The sequence below is a fragment of the Acromyrmex echinatior genome, chromosome 10 (assembly GCF_024713525.1).
Source record: "Acromyrmex echinatior isolate Ae372 chromosome 10, ASM2471352v2, whole genome shotgun sequence".
Lineage (NCBI taxonomy): Eukaryota > Metazoa > Arthropoda > Insecta > Hymenoptera > Formicidae > Acromyrmex > Acromyrmex echinatior.
Genome location: NC_141861.1, coordinates 8,709,559 through 8,731,960, shown reverse-complemented (window position 1 = coordinate 8,731,960; position 22,402 = coordinate 8,709,559). Strand labels below are relative to the sequence as shown.

Below are 22,402 nucleotides of genomic sequence, written 5' to 3'. Positions count from 1 at the left end.
TAGGACGTCTAGTGCGATTTATGCTCACAAAGCTTAAATGTGGAATCATTTCATCCTTGTTATTTAACTATAATTAAACAAAGATGATGCTGTTCATGAGCGTTGTGGATATGAATCGGACCATAGCCTAGAATAGTTAACTTAAAATCAGTTTACAGTCGTCTTTAAAATGGGACATTGTATGACTTAGAGACATCTCCAATTTGTCTAAAGTTGATTTATGGATTTTTCAGATGTCTAGAAACTATAGTCGACTTAGAGTCGACTTAGAATCGACTTTGTGCTGTTAGGGAAGTAATGTCCTAAGATGCTAATATGGTTTTCTGATTGGTTCATGACATCTTAAGATTGTACTTAAGACGATCTTGAATATAAGATCTGATTATAAATACAAGCAGAGAGAAACCTGAAACTCATTTGATAGATTTTAGTTATTTCAGTGATTTATTTCTATCAGGAACATCACAAAAAAATGGATATTGCTGTGTAGTTTATATCTACTTCTTCAGAGGGCAGTAGTGCGTGGCGGTACTTTGCGGTGGTACTTTGCGGTATAGGAAAAAGGCTCTCATGTCCTCTCTCAGGTTTCTCTCTGGTTCAACGACTTTAGAAAAGTAGCGATAAAAGCAATGTACCAGCAATCGGTATTCTTAATATATTTAATAAATTATTAATAATTTTTATTTAAAAATTCCGGGCACGTCACATGATATGGATTACTTGAAACTCATGTTTTGGTTTGCTTTCCATTTTCATTTTAATATAATTGTACCAGTCGACGAAACAGCAATAAAGTATTGGTTCGTCATCCACATCCTAAAGAGAAAATACAATTTTCTGAATTTTTATTACGAGTTATAAAAACTATCGATCTTTATCTTTCTCAGAACAATCTTTTTCAGGATTTCTGTCTTTCTATATGTTAATATATCTTTTTTTATACGCAAGTATTGTACATCTTCATTGAAATTCGTTAAGTTAGAGATCATTCTATTGATCATTTGATAACCTTCGAACTAGAATAGCCAATGTCGTAGATTTTTTAGACCGAAAATAAAATTCTTATCTTGCATTTAAATATAGAACACTTTTTTTTTCATTCAATTCAGAAAAACATGGCTTGTACCAAGATCCAAGGCGGCGATAGAATTGCAAGTAAACAGTAAATTTCTTAAATCAATCTTACAGCATTATTGGAGAACGCAGCGAGGGTAGTCAATTCTTCCAAAGCAGGAATTGGTAGTTCACTAATCTGCTTTCCAGCATTGTGTTCATTGATCTTTTTTTGTATAGAATTATCACTTTTGCCGGTACTAGAACTAGACTCAGAACTTCGCATATCTGTACTTGTATCTCGTTCCTTTCGAATCTAAAATCACAAATATTTACGTTTCATATTGATCTAATTAAGAATTTTAAGAGAGATTAAAAAAGATTATTCAGATTACTGAAAAAATTATTTAAACTGTAGTTTTAATAAAAATATTATTAATCGTATTATTAAATTAATAATCGTAGTCATTCAATTTCTCAAATTCTCTATCAAAATCATGAACCATTATTCTTACGAAGAATAATTATGATTTATAATTACATAAATTATGTTAATTTTTACGAAACGTCATAACAAAAATACATTATAAATAAAACTAATAATTAAAAAAAAGATATATATCTTATATAATATATAATAATGTATAATTGTTTAATGTTCACGCACCCACTGCCATTGGTCGACAAGAACCCACGTTTGAATTAAGTACAGAGTCATAACGAACAGCGATAATATGCACATTACAAAGTTGTGAATAAAGACAGGATGCTCCAATATTTCTTCGTCAGTAAATTCGACAACGTCGATGTACATATCGGCGTGTCTCATCTCCATTATTCCTGTCACAAGCATCAGAATAGCTCCTGCTGCGCATATTGTGAGAGGCTTACAGGTTTATTTTCACAGCAACGCATAATTATTTAATATAGCGTAGTTAAAATTTTATTTATTATATCTGTATTGTGACAACTAATTCTGCGTAAAGAAATGCGTGAGAATTGTGTATATTGAGTTTATAATTGAAATTTGTCATTTTATCAGTGATGAGATACTGGATAGCGGTCATTACTAGAGAGAGAGAGAGAGGGGGTGGGGGGAGAGAGAGAAAGAGAGAGAGAGTTTGAATTGTGCATTAGTATTCCAAAAATATACAGTAAAAAGCATTTTGTACTTGTGTTAAAATTAGTCTTTGTTAAAATTAATTTATAATATATTTAATTATTTTAACATACCTAAGTTAACTTATGTGATTATGTTATTTGAATATTTTAAATTGGTAACATTTTTTTAGTATTAAAATAAAACAATTCATAAATTAATGACAAATATAAAAAACATAAAAAGTAAAAGTACATAGAATAATACATAGAATATAGAAATAATATAATTTTAAAATTTAAATTTTTAAATAAATAAATAAAAGATAAATATACATATATTAATTTAAGATATAGTAACAAATGCTAATTTTACTGAATAAATATGTTGCCAAATTATTGTTTCCAAATTGTGTTAAAGTGTGTTTTTATTTTAATATTAATGTTTGTTTTTTTTAACACATTCATTTTATGTTAAATTAACACAAAAGTTGTTTGAATCATCGTTTGAGATATGTTTGTAAAATTTATTAAATTTAACGCAAATTTTTCAATTGTAAGGTTTTTGAAACTGTGTCAAGAATTATATCTATTGTAATTAATCGCGAAGGAATTTGTTGTCTATAGTTTATATATTTAACAATTTTGGAAAAAAATTTACTATTATAGGCCTATCGGGAACTATTTTTTTAACAAGCCAGAGGATCATAAGAACAAGACTCAGTAACATGCAAATGGGATATACGAAGAAAATAGGATTTCTTTCCTCTGGCAACGACGGGATCTTGTCGTCCTTTTCTTGCGCACGTCGATTCATATAGTGATGCACGTAATGAAAAATTTCGATAGCCATCGTCGACACCTAAAAAGATCTTTCATTGTAATATTTTCGTCATGCTTATCAAGCAATCAAAGTAGGTGAAGTAAATCTAAAAATATCGAGAATACTCTCAGTAATAAAAATAAATACGACATATAGAAATATTTTTCTTCGATAAAAATAAAAATATAATATGAATAAATAAATATAGAAAAATAAATATATATATAGTAATATGATAAAGTATTGAGTTAATTAATAAACAAATAATTTTTTAAATAATTTTAAATATATTAAGTAAAAAGAATCAAACTATCTACGGTCAAAGTTAGATGTTGGAATAATTATTTTATATGTAATTTAATTCAAATATACATTTATTTCAAATTGACGATCAAATTTAATTTGTGATTATTATTTCAATTTGATTACATCCTGAATCGGCGCACAACAATCGAAAAGTAAATGTGTTTAAAATAAATTATATATACTATATAGAATTATTATTCCAACATCTATATGTATATATAATCACATTTCGTTAGCATTTCTTCTTGGTTTTGATTGATTTTTTCATATGTCGGTCTTGTCATTTATTCTAAATATATATTATATATTTTAAAGTGTTTAAAGAAACTACCATCTATCTTACTCATTAAAATTAGCCTAATACACCTTATCATATTATTATTGTTAATACAAATCAAGCAAAAATTAATTTAATTTAAATAAATATAGGTTACGAGAAGAAAATACTAATATAAAAAAAAGACTCTGTAAGTTGCAGTTTTCATAGCACTCAAGAGATATTCTCAATATTCGCTATCATGTATTGTGCTAACGATGCTCTTAGCAGGTTTTCACCGATCGTGACAAAACCGTCAGCTGAAATAGAACACAGGTAATTGAATACTGTGGCCGTCGGTTTTCTTCCTGAAGCGATTAAAATTCGCGGAGTACACGGCGTTAGCACGCGTGTTCATGCGTAAATATGTCTGATGCGTGTCCGATGTTCGATGCACATGTATCCGATTACATAATAAAAATATCAATGTCACGATTATCGTTATACTGAATCACAGCACAAGCGGTAAGAAATTCTGATCGAAAAACTAGGTCGGTCGCATTGTTTCAAGCATGAAATTATTTCATCTTGGGATAGAGGCACGTAAAGATAGCAATGTGCTTTCTTAGATATTACGTGTCATATTTTTTATCGTGTACAAGAGATGATAACGAAATATTATATTCCTATGATGCATTTATTTTGTACATGTGCGAGAATATTTTTAAATTTATTTTACCTAATGAACGATTCAATAACATATAAGATTACATAACGAATGCAATTATTTGATCTTATACTTCTTACAATATGCGTGTATCTTTTGACACAACTGTGGCAGTAAGTATGAACCCCTTAATTTATTTCCTCAAAAACATACTAACAATAATAAAAATAAAAAAAAAATTAAATATTGAAATTATTATAAAAATAAATATTACTTTTTGATAATATCGGTTTTTAATTTATTTTTTATTAAATACAGAATGTTTATGTCAATTTTTGAGGGAGCTTTATACATATATATGGCTGTACTGTTTTCTTTTTAATTCTCTATCTATAATCTGAGTCCTTTTTTACAAGCAAAGTTTTACTCTTAATTTTCTCTGAAATAAAAAACTACTAATTCCGATTCTCCTTCTTAAAATAGTCGAGAAAATTATTTAGTAATAATTATGTAATAAAATAGAGATGTTGAAAAGTAATCCTAAATTTTTTCACATATTTGAAAATCCAGAGCAGTAAAAAAATTTCAATTTCATGAAAAGATTCAAATTGCAGAGGGAATAAGAATATGATTGCGGACGGAAGATTAATTATATTTTTCACACATTGAAAATAACGCGTGATTACTTCCTACTATCGGCTTCAGTTCTCATTCCGGAATAAACATTTTGCACATATGAGAAGATTAAGTTACGTCCGCCTCACGAGCGATGTAAATTTTTCAACATGTTCGATCCCTTACAAATTGAGCAAAGTGTAAACTGGCGTGCACGACATGTGAAAGGTCCGTTCTTTTCTGAAACTTTCTTTCGCCATTGTAATGTATAGCCGCAAGCTTGGCAAGTTCTTGGAGTCTGCGAAGCTCCAATTCGGGTTCATCTTTCTTCCTAATCGATTCTCTATTTTCGGCTCGACTCACCATTAAATCGTTAATTATTAACACAAATTGTCGGCAGATTTCCCTGTCAGTGTAACCTAAATGTAGCGACTGAACATGACGTTCCCGAATTATCTGACAAATGAACAATGACAGGAATGATATCCGCAATCAATTTATGCCAATTAAAGTTGTCTCCGTCAAGAGTACAAACACAGAGAATCAATTAAATCTCAGTTGAAATTACTTACTTAACGTTAATAAAACCGGTTCTTAAATAATTTAAGAGGATAGATGCAATGTAGAAATTACATAATAAATATAAAGTATGATTACGTAATTACATAATTTTTTTTACTGCAAAATAATTTTATACAGAATAATTTTTTTATGATACACGGAAAGAATGTTCTTGCGCTGAAGTATTTAAAAGATTTGGTTAGATACAGATCTGGAAATAATTTTGTTTGGACCATTGAAATAATTATATAGGACAATTAAATTGATTTCTAGAATGTTAAATCTTTTTCATCAACGCTTAAGCATTCTGTATAATTATTTTAATAATCGGAGAAAAAATTATTTTTAAATCTAGTTTTTTTTTCAATATTTCAGTAAAATCATTCTTTCCCTGTATTTTCAACTTCAGTTCTGATTTCAATTCAAATTTTTAATTGTCTCGATGATCTTTCTGTTTGATTAATATCCTGAAGAAAAATTATTTTTTATGAGAAAGTAGAACAAATGCCAGTAATTATTCCAAATAATGGAATTTCTAATCTTTTCACTTTCGTTCTATTTATATTTATGTCCTTCAGTTAAAAAATCCATATATATTATTCTCGTTTGATATGACAGATCCATGGGTTTGATTGCATTAAAGTGCGCCGATACTTTCTCTTCCTAATCCCTTTCTCGACCTTTATCTCATCTTTTTGTCATATTTCGATATGGTAAAAGACGGGATAAAGATCGAGGAAGCTTAGAATTAAGAAGAGAAAGTACCAGCGCAATCCCAATATATGCAACCAAACGCACAGATCTGTCATATCTATCGAGAATGATGTATGTCAATCTGACAGAGATAAATATAAAGAAAAAATTAAAAAATTAGAAATCCCACCATTTGGAACAATTGCCGCCATTTGTTTTATCTTCTCATAGAGAAACTATAATTTTTCTTTGGAGATATATAAGCTTAATTACAGACATGGATCCTCCATTCTTAAGTTAAACTTCATAATGTTTGTTTTCACAACAAATAGTAAAGAAGATACGCAGATTCTTAAATTAGATATTTAACAGAGAAATAATGTCGTCTTTCGAATTTTATCGTGATCGATAAAATAAAATTACATGAGCATTTTTTTTATATTTTTGGATTTATTTTATTGCGCTTCCCGCGATCGTTTCATGAACGGATGCATTTTCAGAACAGAGGAACAGATAGGAAATGTTCGACAACTGCAAGAACGAAGTTTTACGATCAGATTTCGATACGATCGACGAACATGCGACACTGCGAAAGACGTTTTGGAAATTTTCCAATGGAACGTCCGTGCTTTTAACAGGAGAATGGCGAGGATGTAGAAGATTGTTGGCACTATTGCCGAAAGTGTTCCCAAAATAACTTGCTGATCTCTTTTGATGATATATTAAACGATTCTCATCTGTGAAAATCAAGATCGTTGTGACAAACGCATTATAACATGATATACGTTTGATGTCATCTCCGCTCTATTTCGAATTCGTTCATTAAGTAAAAAACATATGATGAAATTAAACATATGATTGTTGCATTCAAACTGTAAGCTCGCAAACATCGTGCAATATAATAAATTTTAGAATATTTTTTAAATTACATTATATTTTTTCTTTTATCTATAAATATAAAGAAACAAATTGGTTAGGTTTGATTAAATTGTTTTAAGGCTGACTCTTATTGAAAGCATCTTGGATTATAATGTAAGAAACGAGAAAATACATTTAAAAAATTGTTATAAAAACTATATTAAGATATGTAAACATTTTTAAATAAAACAATTTGCAATCAATAGAATAAATTTATAAGATATATCAAAAACTGCCTTTATGTTCTGATAATTAATGAATGAGTAATCCATATATTTGAAACTGAATTGTGTCAAACCAAATACGAAATAAGGTACATGATGGCTGTCGAAAATAAATATAATTTTATTCTACTCTAAGATAAAAAGAGAGTTTTCAATATATCTTATATATAAGTATATTCCATCAATATTGTTTTATTGTAAATATTGATTTATTGAAACATATTTCTATTTTAATATAATTTACAAAAAATTTTATGTTTTCTAATTTCTGACGTCATCAATCTAAATATCTATGGTCAGAAGCCTTAATTAAAATAAATTAAGGCTAAATTAAGGCTAAAAGCATTACAAAAATTACAAGTAAATCTTCTTTAATTAATTGTAACTTCTTTATTATTAAAGTTCAATATTAACATTGCTATAATTACAATTTTAAATTATTGTTTTATTCTTTTACTTTTTAAGAGCAAGCTTTTTTCTCTATAATAAATCTTAGATATAATATATGTTTAGCATAATGGATGAATGAAAACGACAGTACCAAGAACTAGACTCAGTAATATAGTTTTTCGAGAGGTCATAAACTTTTCTCAATGAAAGTGAACAAAGAAAATTTTACAAAGAACTATAAGCTTTATAAGCCCTTTCGAACGTTCTCAAACATTTTTATAACGCTTTTAAGGATTTCCGACATTGTGTAACACCTATGTTGAACTTTACTTATCGTAAAATTCTTTTTTCTTCTATATTTGACATTTTCTTCTATATTTGACATTTTTGTTAAAAGTATGAAGACTTCGTGAAACTTTCATAATATATTTACAAGACCATTACGATTTACATTATAATATTTATAAAACTCACTATACTAATTGTCGCTATAATTTTACAACAATATCGTAATAGATAAAAATCTATTTCGATTCTATTTATTTTTCACGGTCGATTAAAAGTTTAATCTTCGATATTATAATCGCTTCCTGCTATCAAATGAAAAAAAACTTACATTATTATCGAAGAAACTGACATGTCATTGTCAGAATTGCATCTTGCAGCTGCGTACGTTGCAATTGCAAATTGCAGCTCATGGTTGATTCTCGAGTGTCCGGTGGGTATAAACACGGAGATAAGATACTTTATTATTTTAGTTATCCTTCGAGTTGCCATTCAATGTATAATTATAATCGGAGATGACACATTACGCAATGCTGCAAGATGCGCATTCAAATAAAAAACTTTTTTTTCTTGAAATTTATCACCTTCTTCGTGCAGTCGTCATTCTCTCGATAACATTTATAGGGAAAGAGAGAACATGTGGATGTCCCATGTAATTGTGCCTTTTGAATGGCGCCTTCGTTCCTTTCTCCACCGTCACCCAGACGACCTTGGCGGTGCGATCGAACAGAAAAATCCGATTTGCTTCTTTTACCGATGCTATTACTGATTCGATAAATTCTCAGGGTAATCGCCGACGAGACGTCGGCGCGAGTAGGAAGACACCGCACGAGGAAGAAATCAATTTTCCAAGTGAAATTTATTTCTTGCCGTCGCGGTGAAGACACGAGGGGCAAAAACGTCTCCGCTCAACTAAACAAGTGGCTCTTAAATAACTTTCTGTTACGCAATTTCTACTTGTATTTTGCCATCTTCCGTTATTGCACGCGTTATTGCTTAATGGGTAATTACAAGTGGATATTATATTATAGTAAAAAAAAATTTGCTCTTCTGAAGAAGGATAAAAACAGTGTTAATTATGCGAGATATCTCGAAGAAGAAATCGTACTTCACTGGCATGCATCCATTTTATTGAAATAATATGCAGTAGTTCAAGAAATATAAAAGTTTTTTTGCTGCAAGGTATCTCCGCTGCAAAAAGATATTTACACATTACTGAAGAATGTTAGATATTTATGATCATAATTAATAATGGCAAACTAATTATAGATGTGTGTGTGAGAGAGAGAGAGAGAGAGAGAGAGAGAGAGAGAATTCCACTTATGGTTATATCATGTTAATAACAATAATTATATGTATATCTATAGTTCTACAAAAAAAATATAAAGTTGGCATAAAAAATGACTATAAATTATAATTATATTATAAATTATGGTAGTTACAACAATTACAATTTTTTTCAGTATACACGTAGGAGAAAGAAAGGGAACTATGCGCACTTATGGGAAATTTATTGTCTTAGAATGGTTTTCCAAGTTTAAAGCGATATGGAAATAGAAACTATAAACATTCTTTTACCATTAATCTCTCTTATCAAACAGATTTTCATTCAATAAGGTTGTATAATCGAAAAGAAAAAAAATGGAAAAGCGAAAAAATTTCTCGCGCGTCGGGTAATTGTGCGCAAAAGTCGTAAGAAATGAATAAATTGTGAAATGTTGATAAAGAAATCAGAAAATATATTCAATACATTACAATATAAATATATATTAAACATATTTTAAATATATATTGTATATATTAAGAATAAATGCAAAACTAACATAATACTGCACATAGACTTTGACAAAATAAAATAGTAATGCTAAGAAGAAACGAAAAAATTAGTGCTAGTCATACAGTATATGGAATTGGGTAATTGTGCGTATTTTAAAATGTTTACTCACAGTTGCCCATCGTGACCTGACTCGGTACAAAATATGATTACTTCCTAATCAATTCCTAATCAAACTTAATAAATAAAAACTCAAAAGATACTCATAATAACGTACTTTAATAACGTATGTAATTTTAAACAAACAAATTAAAAACACGGACTTACCACCTTATTTTCTGCTAAAATAACAAGAATGCTAAAATAACAAGAAAAGATGTGATTTTACTTTTTTGTATTTCTCTGGCTAACAATGTATGTCGTATCTTTTGTAGTTATATCTTAAGAGGACGACCTCCTGCGTAAAAATTTCACCATGGTGATGTTTTCATCTATTGGAAAAGTATCAAACCAGAATGTGCACAATTTCCCCACTTTCCCCTATACACAAATAGAGAAAATAGATTAAGATTGACGAATTTTCGCAAAACTAATCGGAGGAACGAAATATAAAGCGTTTTAAGAAAAGAATTAAAAAAATTAAGTGGTTGGATACAACAGGACAATAGGAGTCAAGCACAATAATTCTTGTGCATACGGTTAACAAAATAACTTTATTAATAATTAATCTGCTTATATGTTTCAACATCATACTGTCTCTGAGGATGGCTCAAAAATGAATTGAAACATGTAAGCGGATTAATTATTAATAAAGTTGTTTTGTCAACTGTTTGGTTTTCTATTGCTCTGTTGTATCCAACTATTTTGTATCATTAAAGAGTCTTTAGAAATTAATTTATATTTAAAAAAAACAAAGATTTATTTACGCGAATGAAAAAAAATGTGAAGATATTCCTCCCTCCCTCTAGAAGTTGACTTTATCCATTTCCGGTCGTGTTTATTATAACAAATTCGTCAAGTTGTACAACGCTTTGTGCTAGAAGCACAAAATCTAAATTGTTCAAATTCATCACACTGTAACCGATTGTTTCCGATACACCGCTGCGAACGATAAGTAACAAATGTGGAATCAGCTGTAAACGCGGAGAGTTTGCGCGATGAATCAATCGGTTCGACATATTTCTTACTATACTGCCTATGAGAACTTGTACATTTCGTTTTCACAACAGCCTTCTTAAAGCCATCGGAGATTTCGTGCGAAGTTTGCGCAACGAGTTATCCTCCCTTGTATTTACATCGCGAGGGAGGATGGAGAGGGCAAGGGTTGTTTATGTCTCTCCCTCGAGAAATACGAGAGGCAACGAGTGAAACACAGGCATTGCGCGAAGTAACAAAGACAGGGATCTTGCACAGAGAGCGCAAAGATTCCCACGCGGAATAATATTTTCTTTTGAGAAAGGAAAATACGTTGCGGAAGAAGAAACAGACGCGCGGTCTTTTGGCCCGTGAAAAACGGCTTGCCTAACAGAGCAATCTCGTCCGCAAATCGTTTCGAATTATTTGAGAGTGCCATTAGACGTGATAACAACAAAGCTTTATAAGCGAAATGATATCTTCTGTTAATCGTAATTCTGAGGTTTGAAATAACTAAAATATGCAGTGAAAAATGAGAGAAAGAGAGAATTTTTAAAATAATTTGTGTATTTTTAATTGAATAGGTCATTGGCAAAAGTTATTATTTTCACCTTAAATTTTTTTCAGCAAGAGCGAAAAAGCTTGTGTGCGTAGTATTTTTTACTCAAACTTATAATAAATCCCTTTTTCTCGAAAATTTAAGAAAAATTCAATGTTTTGATTAACAAAATGTTTATAATATGTTAAATATAGCATAAATAAAAAATACAATTTTTATTTATTAAAATAGAATGCATTGATTGGATTTGTAATTAACAAATTTTAACTGATTTTTTTCTTACTTAAAAAGTTCGATGAGAAACAAAAAAATTCCTTTCTTTTTAATTATGTTTTTTATTAATGTCATCAGACAATGTCATCAGACATGTCAGAAATTTAATGTGTTATTATTATATCTCAAGGAAGCTAGATAAAGAAAATAAGATAATAAAATAGACGCTTAAAGAAGATATGAATAGATAAATGAGGATAAATTGAAAATTGTAAATCAAGTCCTTTTCTTGAAGTGGATAAAATTATTCTATTCTACTTTATATTACAATATTTCACATATAATATAAATAAAAATTTATAAGTCTGTTGCGAATATTGTGTATCATATGGTATGATAATTTTATGAATAATAAGATAACATGTCTTATTTTAATAATATTCATATAGTATTTTATTCAAAATGGAAGAATTAAAAACACAAATAACTAAAAAAAATTTAGTACAAAATATCTGTCATTTTTATTAAAAAATAATATTTCATAACACCTTTATAAAAATCTAATATTGGCCAATACTGAAAGACAGTAACAATTACTTATTTGAAGTATTAAAGGCATTACTTTTAGTACTCTAAATAATTAATTATCTTTCAGTAATAAATTAGCCAGTATTAAAGCTCTATAAGGAAACTAATGAATACATTTGCAGCAGTAAGGATTTAAGGCTTTAACTTTTTTGCTTTAACTTTCGTCACTACAATAAGTATTTAACTTCTTTTGCAATTAGATTTATTTTTCTCTCTGAACTTTATAGGATTTGTAATTGTTTCAATTTTAAAACGTACAATTTATAACCAAGAAGCTAAGGAAAATTCAGGAATTCCAATATTTAATTCTTTTATATTTTTGGATAAGCTGGTTTTGATCCAATCAACTACTCAATTATGCGATTTATATTAATCAATTTATATTAATTTAAGTCAGTATTCGACAAATTAACATTAAATCTCTTTACAAATAGTATATTTATATGTTTTTTATCCATGTAATTCGACATGAGTGGTAAACTTAAACAAAAAAGTAACTATTCGGGTGTAGTTCATCGATTTTCTCGATCAATACAAATCCATCGGTAGTAAAAGTGCATTTCGGTCCAGCCTTGATTTAGCTTTTTACCGGACAAAATCTGTGTGCCGGTTTTGCAATGGGTTAAGCGACCTTCTCCTGGCTTTCTCGTTTCGTGCCTGCGGGAGTTTCATTGGTCCACGGGGTTATTTTCGGTGGTTGCCGCCGCTGCCGCCGCTTCGCAAAACTGCATTTCCGGTATGCGCTCGCGGAATGCACCGACCGCCGGCGAACCATACTGTTTTCGATCGCGTTTTCGCATCTCTTGCCGTCGTCGTCGCCGCAGTTAACCCAGTTACGACGACGGTGATTACTTATTGCTTTATAGCGGGGTCGCAGTTATTAACACACTGCCATTCGCCGGTATACTATCATATACACGCTGTTGAACACTAGACTCTTTGTCGGCGAAAGAATTTTAATATTAACGCCACGCGGCATCGCGGCGCGGAATTGCGTCGTCCTGGCGCAAGTCGTTCAGATCGGACTCTTTTATTTTATGTGCAACGTAAATATGGACTTAGTAATCAGTCGCTCTGATGTCACGCCGAATGATGTCATATATGTACATGTTAATTAATTCTTCCTTAATTTATTTCCCTGGACAGTTCGATCATTTTCACGATAAGCAGACCTACCGCATTATTTCCTTATTAGGAAAAAATTCTTATTATGTAAGAAGCTGAAAGAAACATTAAAATTTAAAATTTTACAAAAAAAATTAGTTTTATCTACAAAATGCTTTTTTAAAAATTTTCTTAATCGAATTACGCGATTTTGGAACATTTTGTGTTTCAAAAACTAAATTGGCAGTTTTTACAATCAAATTGAAATTCGGTCGAATTTCATTGAAAAAAAAAAAAATGTTTTATTGATTTGCAGACTGTTGAATGTACGTAATTTCGTTAGGACATAACTATACATAACTATAAAACAATTTTTTAAAAACAGCTAAATGCATGTTAAAGTATAAGCTTTATAATTTTTTAGTTTTTATCTGCAATGATTTTTCATCAAGAGAATTCCAGTGATAGAAAAATTATATAATTTTGAGCGTTAAAATGAAAATTTTTCCTATTTTTTTTATTGAGTAGTGTAGAATAATATAGAATCCTAGAATACGTTTCTACAATTATACGTATAAAATACATCACAAAAACTTCTTTGACCTAATACACATTAATGTTTTTGTAGAAATAATAAACATATAACAAGCGTCATTCATCTACTTTTTCAGAAATGTTTTACAGAAAAACATGTATTTTCTTTGAAAAATACAAGTGAGTTTGAACGAATAAGCTTATCAAATTATTAGCACAATAAAGTCAATTTCTATTAATATAAACAATTTAATAGATTCTCTTTATCTCACTTTCTCAGTCTTTTTTAAATTCTTAAAACTAGAAAAATATAAACAGTAAATTAAACCAAGCTGAAAACTAATCTACATTGACAAGCTGATCTATATAGTGTAGGAATGGATAGTAAATTGGATTTAACTGTAATCTTTCGGTCTAAAGATAAGATCACGTTTGAAAGTGAAACGAATTCCGGTTTCAAGAGATTCAACCAGGATATGGGGAAAACCGTCGATGAAAGTAATTACGGTGGTAAGAGATATATAATTTCCAAGAAGATTATATTTATCATTCACCGTTTAACATATCCGGATGTTCGAGAAAAAAACGTCCTAATGCGTTTAGAATTTCATAGAGCGGATTATCTTTTTTATTTCTTGAATAAAGTTTACATGATACTCGGTATATTTCTAATACTCCGTAACTTTTTTATATAAATAAAAAATTCTAAAGAATAAATTTTGAAGAATAAATGAGAAAATATTTTATCGTTTTATATATATTTTATTTAATAATATAATTTATTTAATAATATTGATTATTTTCAAATAACGCGATTTTTATGGAATTTATTTAATAATATAAATCATTTTTAAATACTTCTCCAAAGAAATATTTATAAGATATTACTTATCGAGAAATACATATATACTTTTGAATGTAGAATTCTTTAAAGGAATACGGTGGTATATACATGCAAAGTTTGAGTCGGAGTCGAAATTCCTACGGGCAATTAATTAACTCGTCTATTAATTACTACCGTTAAGTAAGAGCAGCAGGCTAGAATCAAAGAAGCACAGTACTGAATGGAATCTTTATGACTGCAAAGAAGTATGAGAAATCAGATCTTGTGTGTTTCAGCAAGCTTATAGCGTTTTTCCTTGGGATTCACTTGGTGTAGCCTTGCACCGTATTAATTGCATGTAAACGCTATACTGCATTGGAGTGATGCACACCATAGTGCACACCTACTTCATTGTTGCGCTAAAATCCTATTGCTGGTTGACTTCCATTTTTTAATTTTAAATGTCATATTGACTCTATACCGTCTCTTTGAGTCGGTGTAGCAAAATCCCACTTTATGCATAAAAATTAAATTTTCACTACATCGTAGCCACGAAAATACAGTATTAGCTTACCACCAGCCATAGAAACATAGTACATTGTCTGAATGTTGCACTGGTGGACGATAGTGTAACCAAAAAAAACGTTATTAGTTTGGTCCGTTCTCTCTTTTCTTGCTCAATCACATTGAAATACATCGATGCGATATACCAACTTTTTATCTTCGTAAAATAAGTTTAAAGTTCGTTAATTTTACAGGAATTTTTCGAATGTTTCTAATCTAATTAAGAGAATTTAATTAATTAACTTTTCATATATCTTATCGATATCAGATCAATTTTCTTAGACTGTCAAAGTTATTTTTTGAATTTTTGTGAACTCAAACATGATTCGCGATACGTCGACGGAGCTCATGGAATCATCTGCGATGCAGGAAACAGGAAATCCTGAGCGGTGAAGCCGAGCAGAAACGTCGAGAGCACACAGAGCCTCCACTGTCTAGGAATTCTCGGTCTGTGGAACGAGATGAAGCGAATGGTGGCGGTGACCAACCGCCGTGCCGCGACCAGCTGCTTTCTCCCTGCGAGGAGGGATGCAAATGAGGGAGTACTTCTCATACGCGTACATACCTACATATCTTCCTCGTCTCCTACATATCTTCTAAATAGCTCGTCGCAATGCGTACATCTCAGTCGTGCGTTCGTATCGTTTTTGTTGACGCCGCGGATCCCCATTAATTACAGACGCAGTCAAAATAAGAACTTGCGTACATAAACGAATATTTAATGAAAACTACACGGAAAGTAAGGATGCATTGTGAAAAAGTACGAATACATCTTTCAATTGACGTAGAATCAAATCTTGCTTGACGAAAAATATGTTTCTGTTTAGTTAGAAGTAATTGAGAAAATTTATGAAAGCTTCTCAAGAATGTCGGGATCTTCTTCCATTTGTTAAAAAGAAACTATTAACAGAAAAAATTTTTTTTATTTAAAAGAAAATTAATGAAATGTACTTTTTGTATTCCATTATATTTTTCTGCAAATTTCAGGAGATAATCTGTTTGAATAATTTATATTAATTCTTTTAATAGTTAAAAAACGGTATACTTTTAATAAATAAATTTTTATATGTATGATAAAAGATGTGCATTGTTAAATTCATAATATCAAATTATACTCAATTTAAATTATTTTTATTCAATTGTATTATAAGTCGTCAACGCTCCTATTAATTCGTTAATTAAATAAAGTCGTTAATTTAACTCAAATAATAAAGTTATAAACAACAAGAAAACGTATTAAATTTGGCTTAGACTTAGTTTATTATTTATTAAGTGTATATGTTAATATACACTTTGATTACTTTAATCACAGAAATAGATTGATTTACATTTTGACACTCATAGAAGTTAAAAATGTTATTTAACTGAAGGGATTAGATTACTATTGCTTTTTTGGTATCTAAGTGTGAAGAAGATATAATTTATAACAAAAAGATATTTTTCACATCTTTGACATCTTTGACATTTTTAAATTAATCTCAGTAATTTAAAGAGCACAGTAAGCATAACATGGTGACACACTGTGTTTCGGGTCAGCCAGATTATATCACCTCGTTGTAGAAATTATGAGCACGGATTTATCTCGCGATTCTGCTTTGCGTAACACAAAGCACGTGACCGAATTGAGAAGGAAGTAGGAGGCGAGAAAGCAAAGAACAGCATACGGTACACGCGGCCGGTATCGCCGCAATTGCAGTGCGCACAAATCGCGATCGCTAATCACGAAGCAGCTGGTCGGCTCCATGGCGCATTAAAGGTCTATCGATAACGCGAAATTGCGAGAGTTGGAAAGTACGTTGCGCAACGTTTCTTTCTAAAAGGCATCTTGGGGAATACATCTATCAATACTTGAGAGCTGATTGCTGCGTCGAATCATATTAACTTTGATTACTTGAAACTTTTTTTTCACGTGTATACGTGTAGTTTGAATTTTCATACAGGATAAGTTAAAAGTTATTGCTTGAATTATTTCATCACGTATGTGTAATAGATGAAATTGAATTTGCATCAACAGTTCACCCTTGTAGAGAGATCTAACACTGATCAATTTAATACTCGAGTCGGTTAATACTAAAGGCTAACTCCCCCTAGGCTATGCCTAAAGATTTTACTGTCAAGTTTGAAATGCAAACTGCAATAATAATGTCACAAATTAATTTCATCGTCAATTTTAATAACAATTCTTAATAAGCATTAAAACACTGCAAAGAACTTGTTGCAAAAAATATCATCTCAGTCTTTCTTAATTATTTACGTTTCACTTGTATTAAAAAACAGTGTATACTTATAATAAATAGAAGAAAAAATATTACCTAGGTATATAAAATTGAGGAGTAAATAAATAATTTTGCGCAACAGTTGATATAAAATTTATTTGATAGGAAACCTTGTCACAGAAACCAATATTGTTAATACCATATGCACATGCATTTTTAAAACATACTGTAATATTTTATCGTATAGATTATTACGTCCACGACAATCGTTTTTAATCTGTTAATAATGAATCAATGTAAAGCATATCTCTTTTCCATTGCAGATAGCACAAGAATTATATCGTGTATGGTGAATTTGATACCATGTGAGTTGAATTAGTCTAAAGTATTCATGGAATTCAGTCTTAGATGACCATTGACTCAGGCATTTATGATTCATATACTGCGCATAACTTCTCCATCAAATCGCCAGCGATTGAACTGTTAAATTCATAATGTCAAACTATACAATTTGAATTATTTCTAATCTATAAATCGCTACCGTTTTTACTCAACGTGTCATTAATATAACGTGTCGTTAATAAAACAATGGAATTAATAATTTAACTTAAGAAAATGTATTACATATATAAGTTTAACTCAAATTTAGTTTTGTATTAACAATAAGTGCATATATATTGTAATGTGGTCATTCAGGGCGAATGAATTTGATGTATGTTGAAATTCCACACATTGAGCTACATCTAATTTGAATTTTTAAGAAGTAATTTATTGAATTCTTTATTGGTGATATCTGAATGAACAATGCTGCGCTCTGATTGGATCTTGGCGCGGAATTTCTTTTCTTCTGGGAGGCCAATCAAAGTAAAGGATATTTGATATAGGACGCACGTGTATATGAATTCTGACCTACTTGATGTGGGCACGTTATAATGGATAAGTTTCTTCTTCTCCTTCTTTTTCTTCTTTTTCTTCTTCTTCTTACATTTCACAGATTAAGATATCTTAAAAGATGGTAAAAAATCAAGGTTGAATTATTGATATGAAATCAAAAGTTTCATAAAATAAACATTTAAAAGTACTTATCTCTAGAATTCTATATTAATAAAATAATTAGTTTATCTGTAACAGAAAAAAAAAGTCGAAAAGTGTAGTATAGAATTATTAGGCTACAATTATAAAAGATTTAACTACGGCATTCTGATTTGTCCATTTTCCATTAGAATTCCAATTAATGCAACGAGACTTTTTTTTTAATAAAAGAAATCTGTCGTTAAGAAATCTGTAGTTCCATTTAGTAAATGTATTTTGATTATTTAGTGCAAATTATATATTATAAATGCATAATTTACACACTAACGTTTCACATAAACATTTTATATTTGTATTGGATTGATTACATTTTGACACACATAAAAGTTAAAAGTAACAAAATGTTATTCAACTCAAGGAATTGAGTTACTATAATTACTATGATATCTAACAGTGTACATATTTATTAATATGATCCGGCAAGAAAGTTTGCCCACGTTCAGGAAATTTCTTTCAATCTTGAAAGGCGCGGAAAACAACAGCGTCTTTAAGTCCCTTGTCAACTCTGTATATGTTTCTCATCCTCTCAACTTTCGCTGACCCGCCGCGGGTGTGCCTAACTGACAATTAAACTTTCATAACTTGTCCATTAGCGCGAATTAACGCGCTGCGCTAACTCATCTAAATTCCGCTGATGCAACACACTTAATTTACGTGCGAGCGTTGACCGCGCACGCTGTGAGCCAGCGGGGGTTGTGTTTCGCCCTCCTTTTCCCTGGAGAATGTATTCGCGCGAGCAAAACGGTAACGACCGGGAGAGATCGAGGGACGTAGATCGTGCAGATTGGGAGGGAATGAGAGCGAGAGAAAGAGAGAAAGGGAGAGGCGAGCACGGAGGCAAACGACAGAGGGACATTTAGAGACTGATGGCACAAACCTTTTAGCCAAACTAATGCATTGAACCTGTAACATCACAGAGGCTACTCCAACAGCTCGATCTGTTCTGCCCGCACTCCCGATTCCCCCGCTGCAATACTCGTATACAAGCGTGTACGTGCCAGCGGGTTCATTATGGGAAATGCATCGCTGGTCTCTGTGTACACGAATGGCCCGGTGATGCGTGTACTCGATGATAACCAGCAACGTGTATTGCGTATTTTTTGTGACTTTGTCTCTGTAAGAAAACTGTCAACTGATCAAGAACCGGAGATCACCAATTAACAACAATTTGCTCAACTTTTATTTCGGAATATTCAAACAATTATATAAAGGTGATAAAAATTAATAAAAAGTAATAAAATAAAAAAGTAATTAATAAAAGTAATTAACAAAATTAAAAAATATATATCCTTTCCTTTTTATGATTTCTTAATTAATTTTACGTGTTATTTACTTAATTAAATGGTGTTATATGAGCCAATTTACTTACTGTTTTGTATCTATAATCTTGTAAAATTATTTCAAATAAAATTCCTTATAAAATATATTTCGAGTTTCGGTAGTTAACATTTGTTTTTATTAGATTAGAAATTAGATTAGATTATTAAATTTAATGTCAGTAAATCGATAACAAAAAATTAGAAGCCTTCTTTACATTTTCTTAATTGAATTTATTTTTTTATTTCTTTAATTAAATATCTTTTTACAAGCCAATTTATTTATTTGTCTGCGCAATCCAAAATTTATTTTAAATAAAATATATTTTCTTATAAAATATATTTGATTAGATTAGAAACTTCATGCTGATAACGAAATTTTACGTCTCAGTCAATCTCGAGAAAGACCTAATTATACCAGGAATCTAATCTAAATGTTAATTACCAAGATGACATTTATTACACCAAGCCTATATCCGATGGATGTTAAATTTAGACGCTGATTTACATTTTTCTCGATCTCGTATACGACTCGACGTATAAATTTTCAACGCTTCGCGAATTTACACGTCGTACAGCTCACTCACGGGGTATTCGAATACGCGCAGGGCGTATCTTTTATTTATATTGTTGTTTTCGCTTAACGTTTCCGACGAGTACTTCGCGAGTGTATCTGAGCGTACGCGCGCGCGTGTGCCGGCGGGATTCATCATGGCAAATGCACCAAGAGAATCCGACCCCATACGCTTATGCACGCTTGCATACTGAATGCACGCGTGCAATTACCCACGAACTTCCCCGTCGCCGCTCTCTGCCTCTGCAGAGCATCCTCCTGCACGCGCGGCGATTGTACACATAATTACCGCGCGCGCGGGAAAGCGCAATTATTAATTTAGGTATTACTCCACAAACCTATATGCCGCGGCGCATTCCTTCTTGGGACACTACGAAGATTTCAGTCTCCTCGATTGGAAAGTGATTTAGGAAAGTAAAAAGAAATGAGGAATTAACGATTTAATAACTCGTTCGTTTCACGATTAAAAGATTCTTGTGAAATATATATAGTGACTGCCAAAATCTCGCTTCTTTACTTCAAAAGTAGTTCGACCGAAATCATATTTTGATCTCTGATCGAAACCGAAAATGAATTTTCGATTGTCATTCAATTTCGGCCGAAAACGAAATCGAAATCGAAACTTGGTTTAGTCTTACTAAAAAAGAAAGAAGCTAATGGAGTCACATTTTTTTCGAAATTGAAATCGATATTAATTTCACAAAGATAATAATCGTATAATCGTATAATTTTCAGAAATCGTATAACAAATTTATATACTCTTTAAAAAACAAAATTTTATTAAAATATCTAACTATATCTAAATATATAGTGTTATTAGAGCGTAAATTAAAATCAATTCTTTTCGCTCGTATAACTTACAACAGATTAATAAATAGTAAACCCAGATCAACAAATTCAACGAGCTATAATTAGATGTAACAAAGTAAAAAATTTATTTTCCACAATTATAATTTTCGACTATACTTACAATCAGTCGCTGAAATACATAATTAATCCATATATCAAAATTAAATTAACATATTATGAAAATTATCTCACCTTCGAGTTACAATAGACGGTATAATGCAACCATGTTATATTTAGTCAAATTTATTAAATAATAGACAAGTAATGATAAGTCATGAATCCAAGCCACAAACCAATTCATCGGTTAACTGCGAGAAAGGGTCAGTATAAATAAAAGCATCATTTGCGTTTAAACTCTCTCACAATCAAGATCTGTCGTGTATCACGGAATAGTAACCGAGTTCTTTACTTCGCATAGACAGCTGTAAATTTATCAATAGATATAATTTGTACTTGCCTTCATGAATATTTTTATCTACCAATATTATTAAGAACGTATAATCATCTTATATAATTTGACATCAAGCTGCATCAATAATACTATTGGAATTTTCTTCTTTTACTCATACTGACCCTTTCTCTTAACCGATGAATTGATTTGGATTCATGACTCATCATTACTTTGTCTATTATTTGACAAATTTGATTAAATATAATATGATTGCGTTATACTGTCTACTGTAAGTCAAAGGTGAGATGATCCTTTTAGGCCCAGTTTCACAATTCATGATTAACTCTTAACCGAAGTTCAACTTATTTCTTATCTTTTTCCAATTCTAGAATTGAAAAGAGATAATGAATAAGTTGAACCGTCAATTGTGAAACTGGGACATACTATGTTAATTTAATTTTGATATATGGGTTAATTATGTATTTCTGTGGCTGATGAGGACTAAATATAATCGAAACATAATATCGTTGAAACTTATCGTCAAAAATTATAATCGTGGAAAATTTTACTTTGTTACTACTAATTAGCTTGAATTTGTTAACGTGGATTTACTATTTATTAATAATAATATTGCATCCTCATTTAAAAAAAAATTAAAGTTTATTATTAGGTCACATCAAAGTTTGTACTCAAATTGTCTTAAGCTTAATCAACTAGTTAATAATTAAAATCGAACAGTTCTTTTTTGAACATTCATCAGCGCGTTGCAACTTGTACAATTT

At 30.5% G+C, this 22,402-nt stretch overlaps 2 protein-coding genes across 2 annotated transcripts in view; one reads left to right on the top strand and one right to left on the bottom strand.

Annotated features, from left to right (window-relative positions):
- LOC105143759 (uncharacterized) overlaps positions 1-22,402 on the top strand; it is a 100,470-nt gene that overhangs the window by 6,527 nt on the left and 71,541 nt on the right. The gene's annotated exons all lie outside the window — the stretch shown is intronic.
- On the bottom strand, positions 5-20,845 carry LOC105143765 (uncharacterized). Its single transcript, XM_011052249.2, has 5 exons — positions 5,005-20,845; positions 2,813-3,013; positions 1,721-1,939; positions 1,187-1,369; positions 5-816 (listed from the first exon to the last, which is right to left on the bottom strand). Exons 1-5 carry the CDS (start codon positions 5,182-5,184, stop codon positions 703-705), a joined length of 897 nt encoding a protein of 298 aa, XP_011050551.2. The 5' UTR covers positions 5,185-20,845; the 3' UTR covers positions 5-702.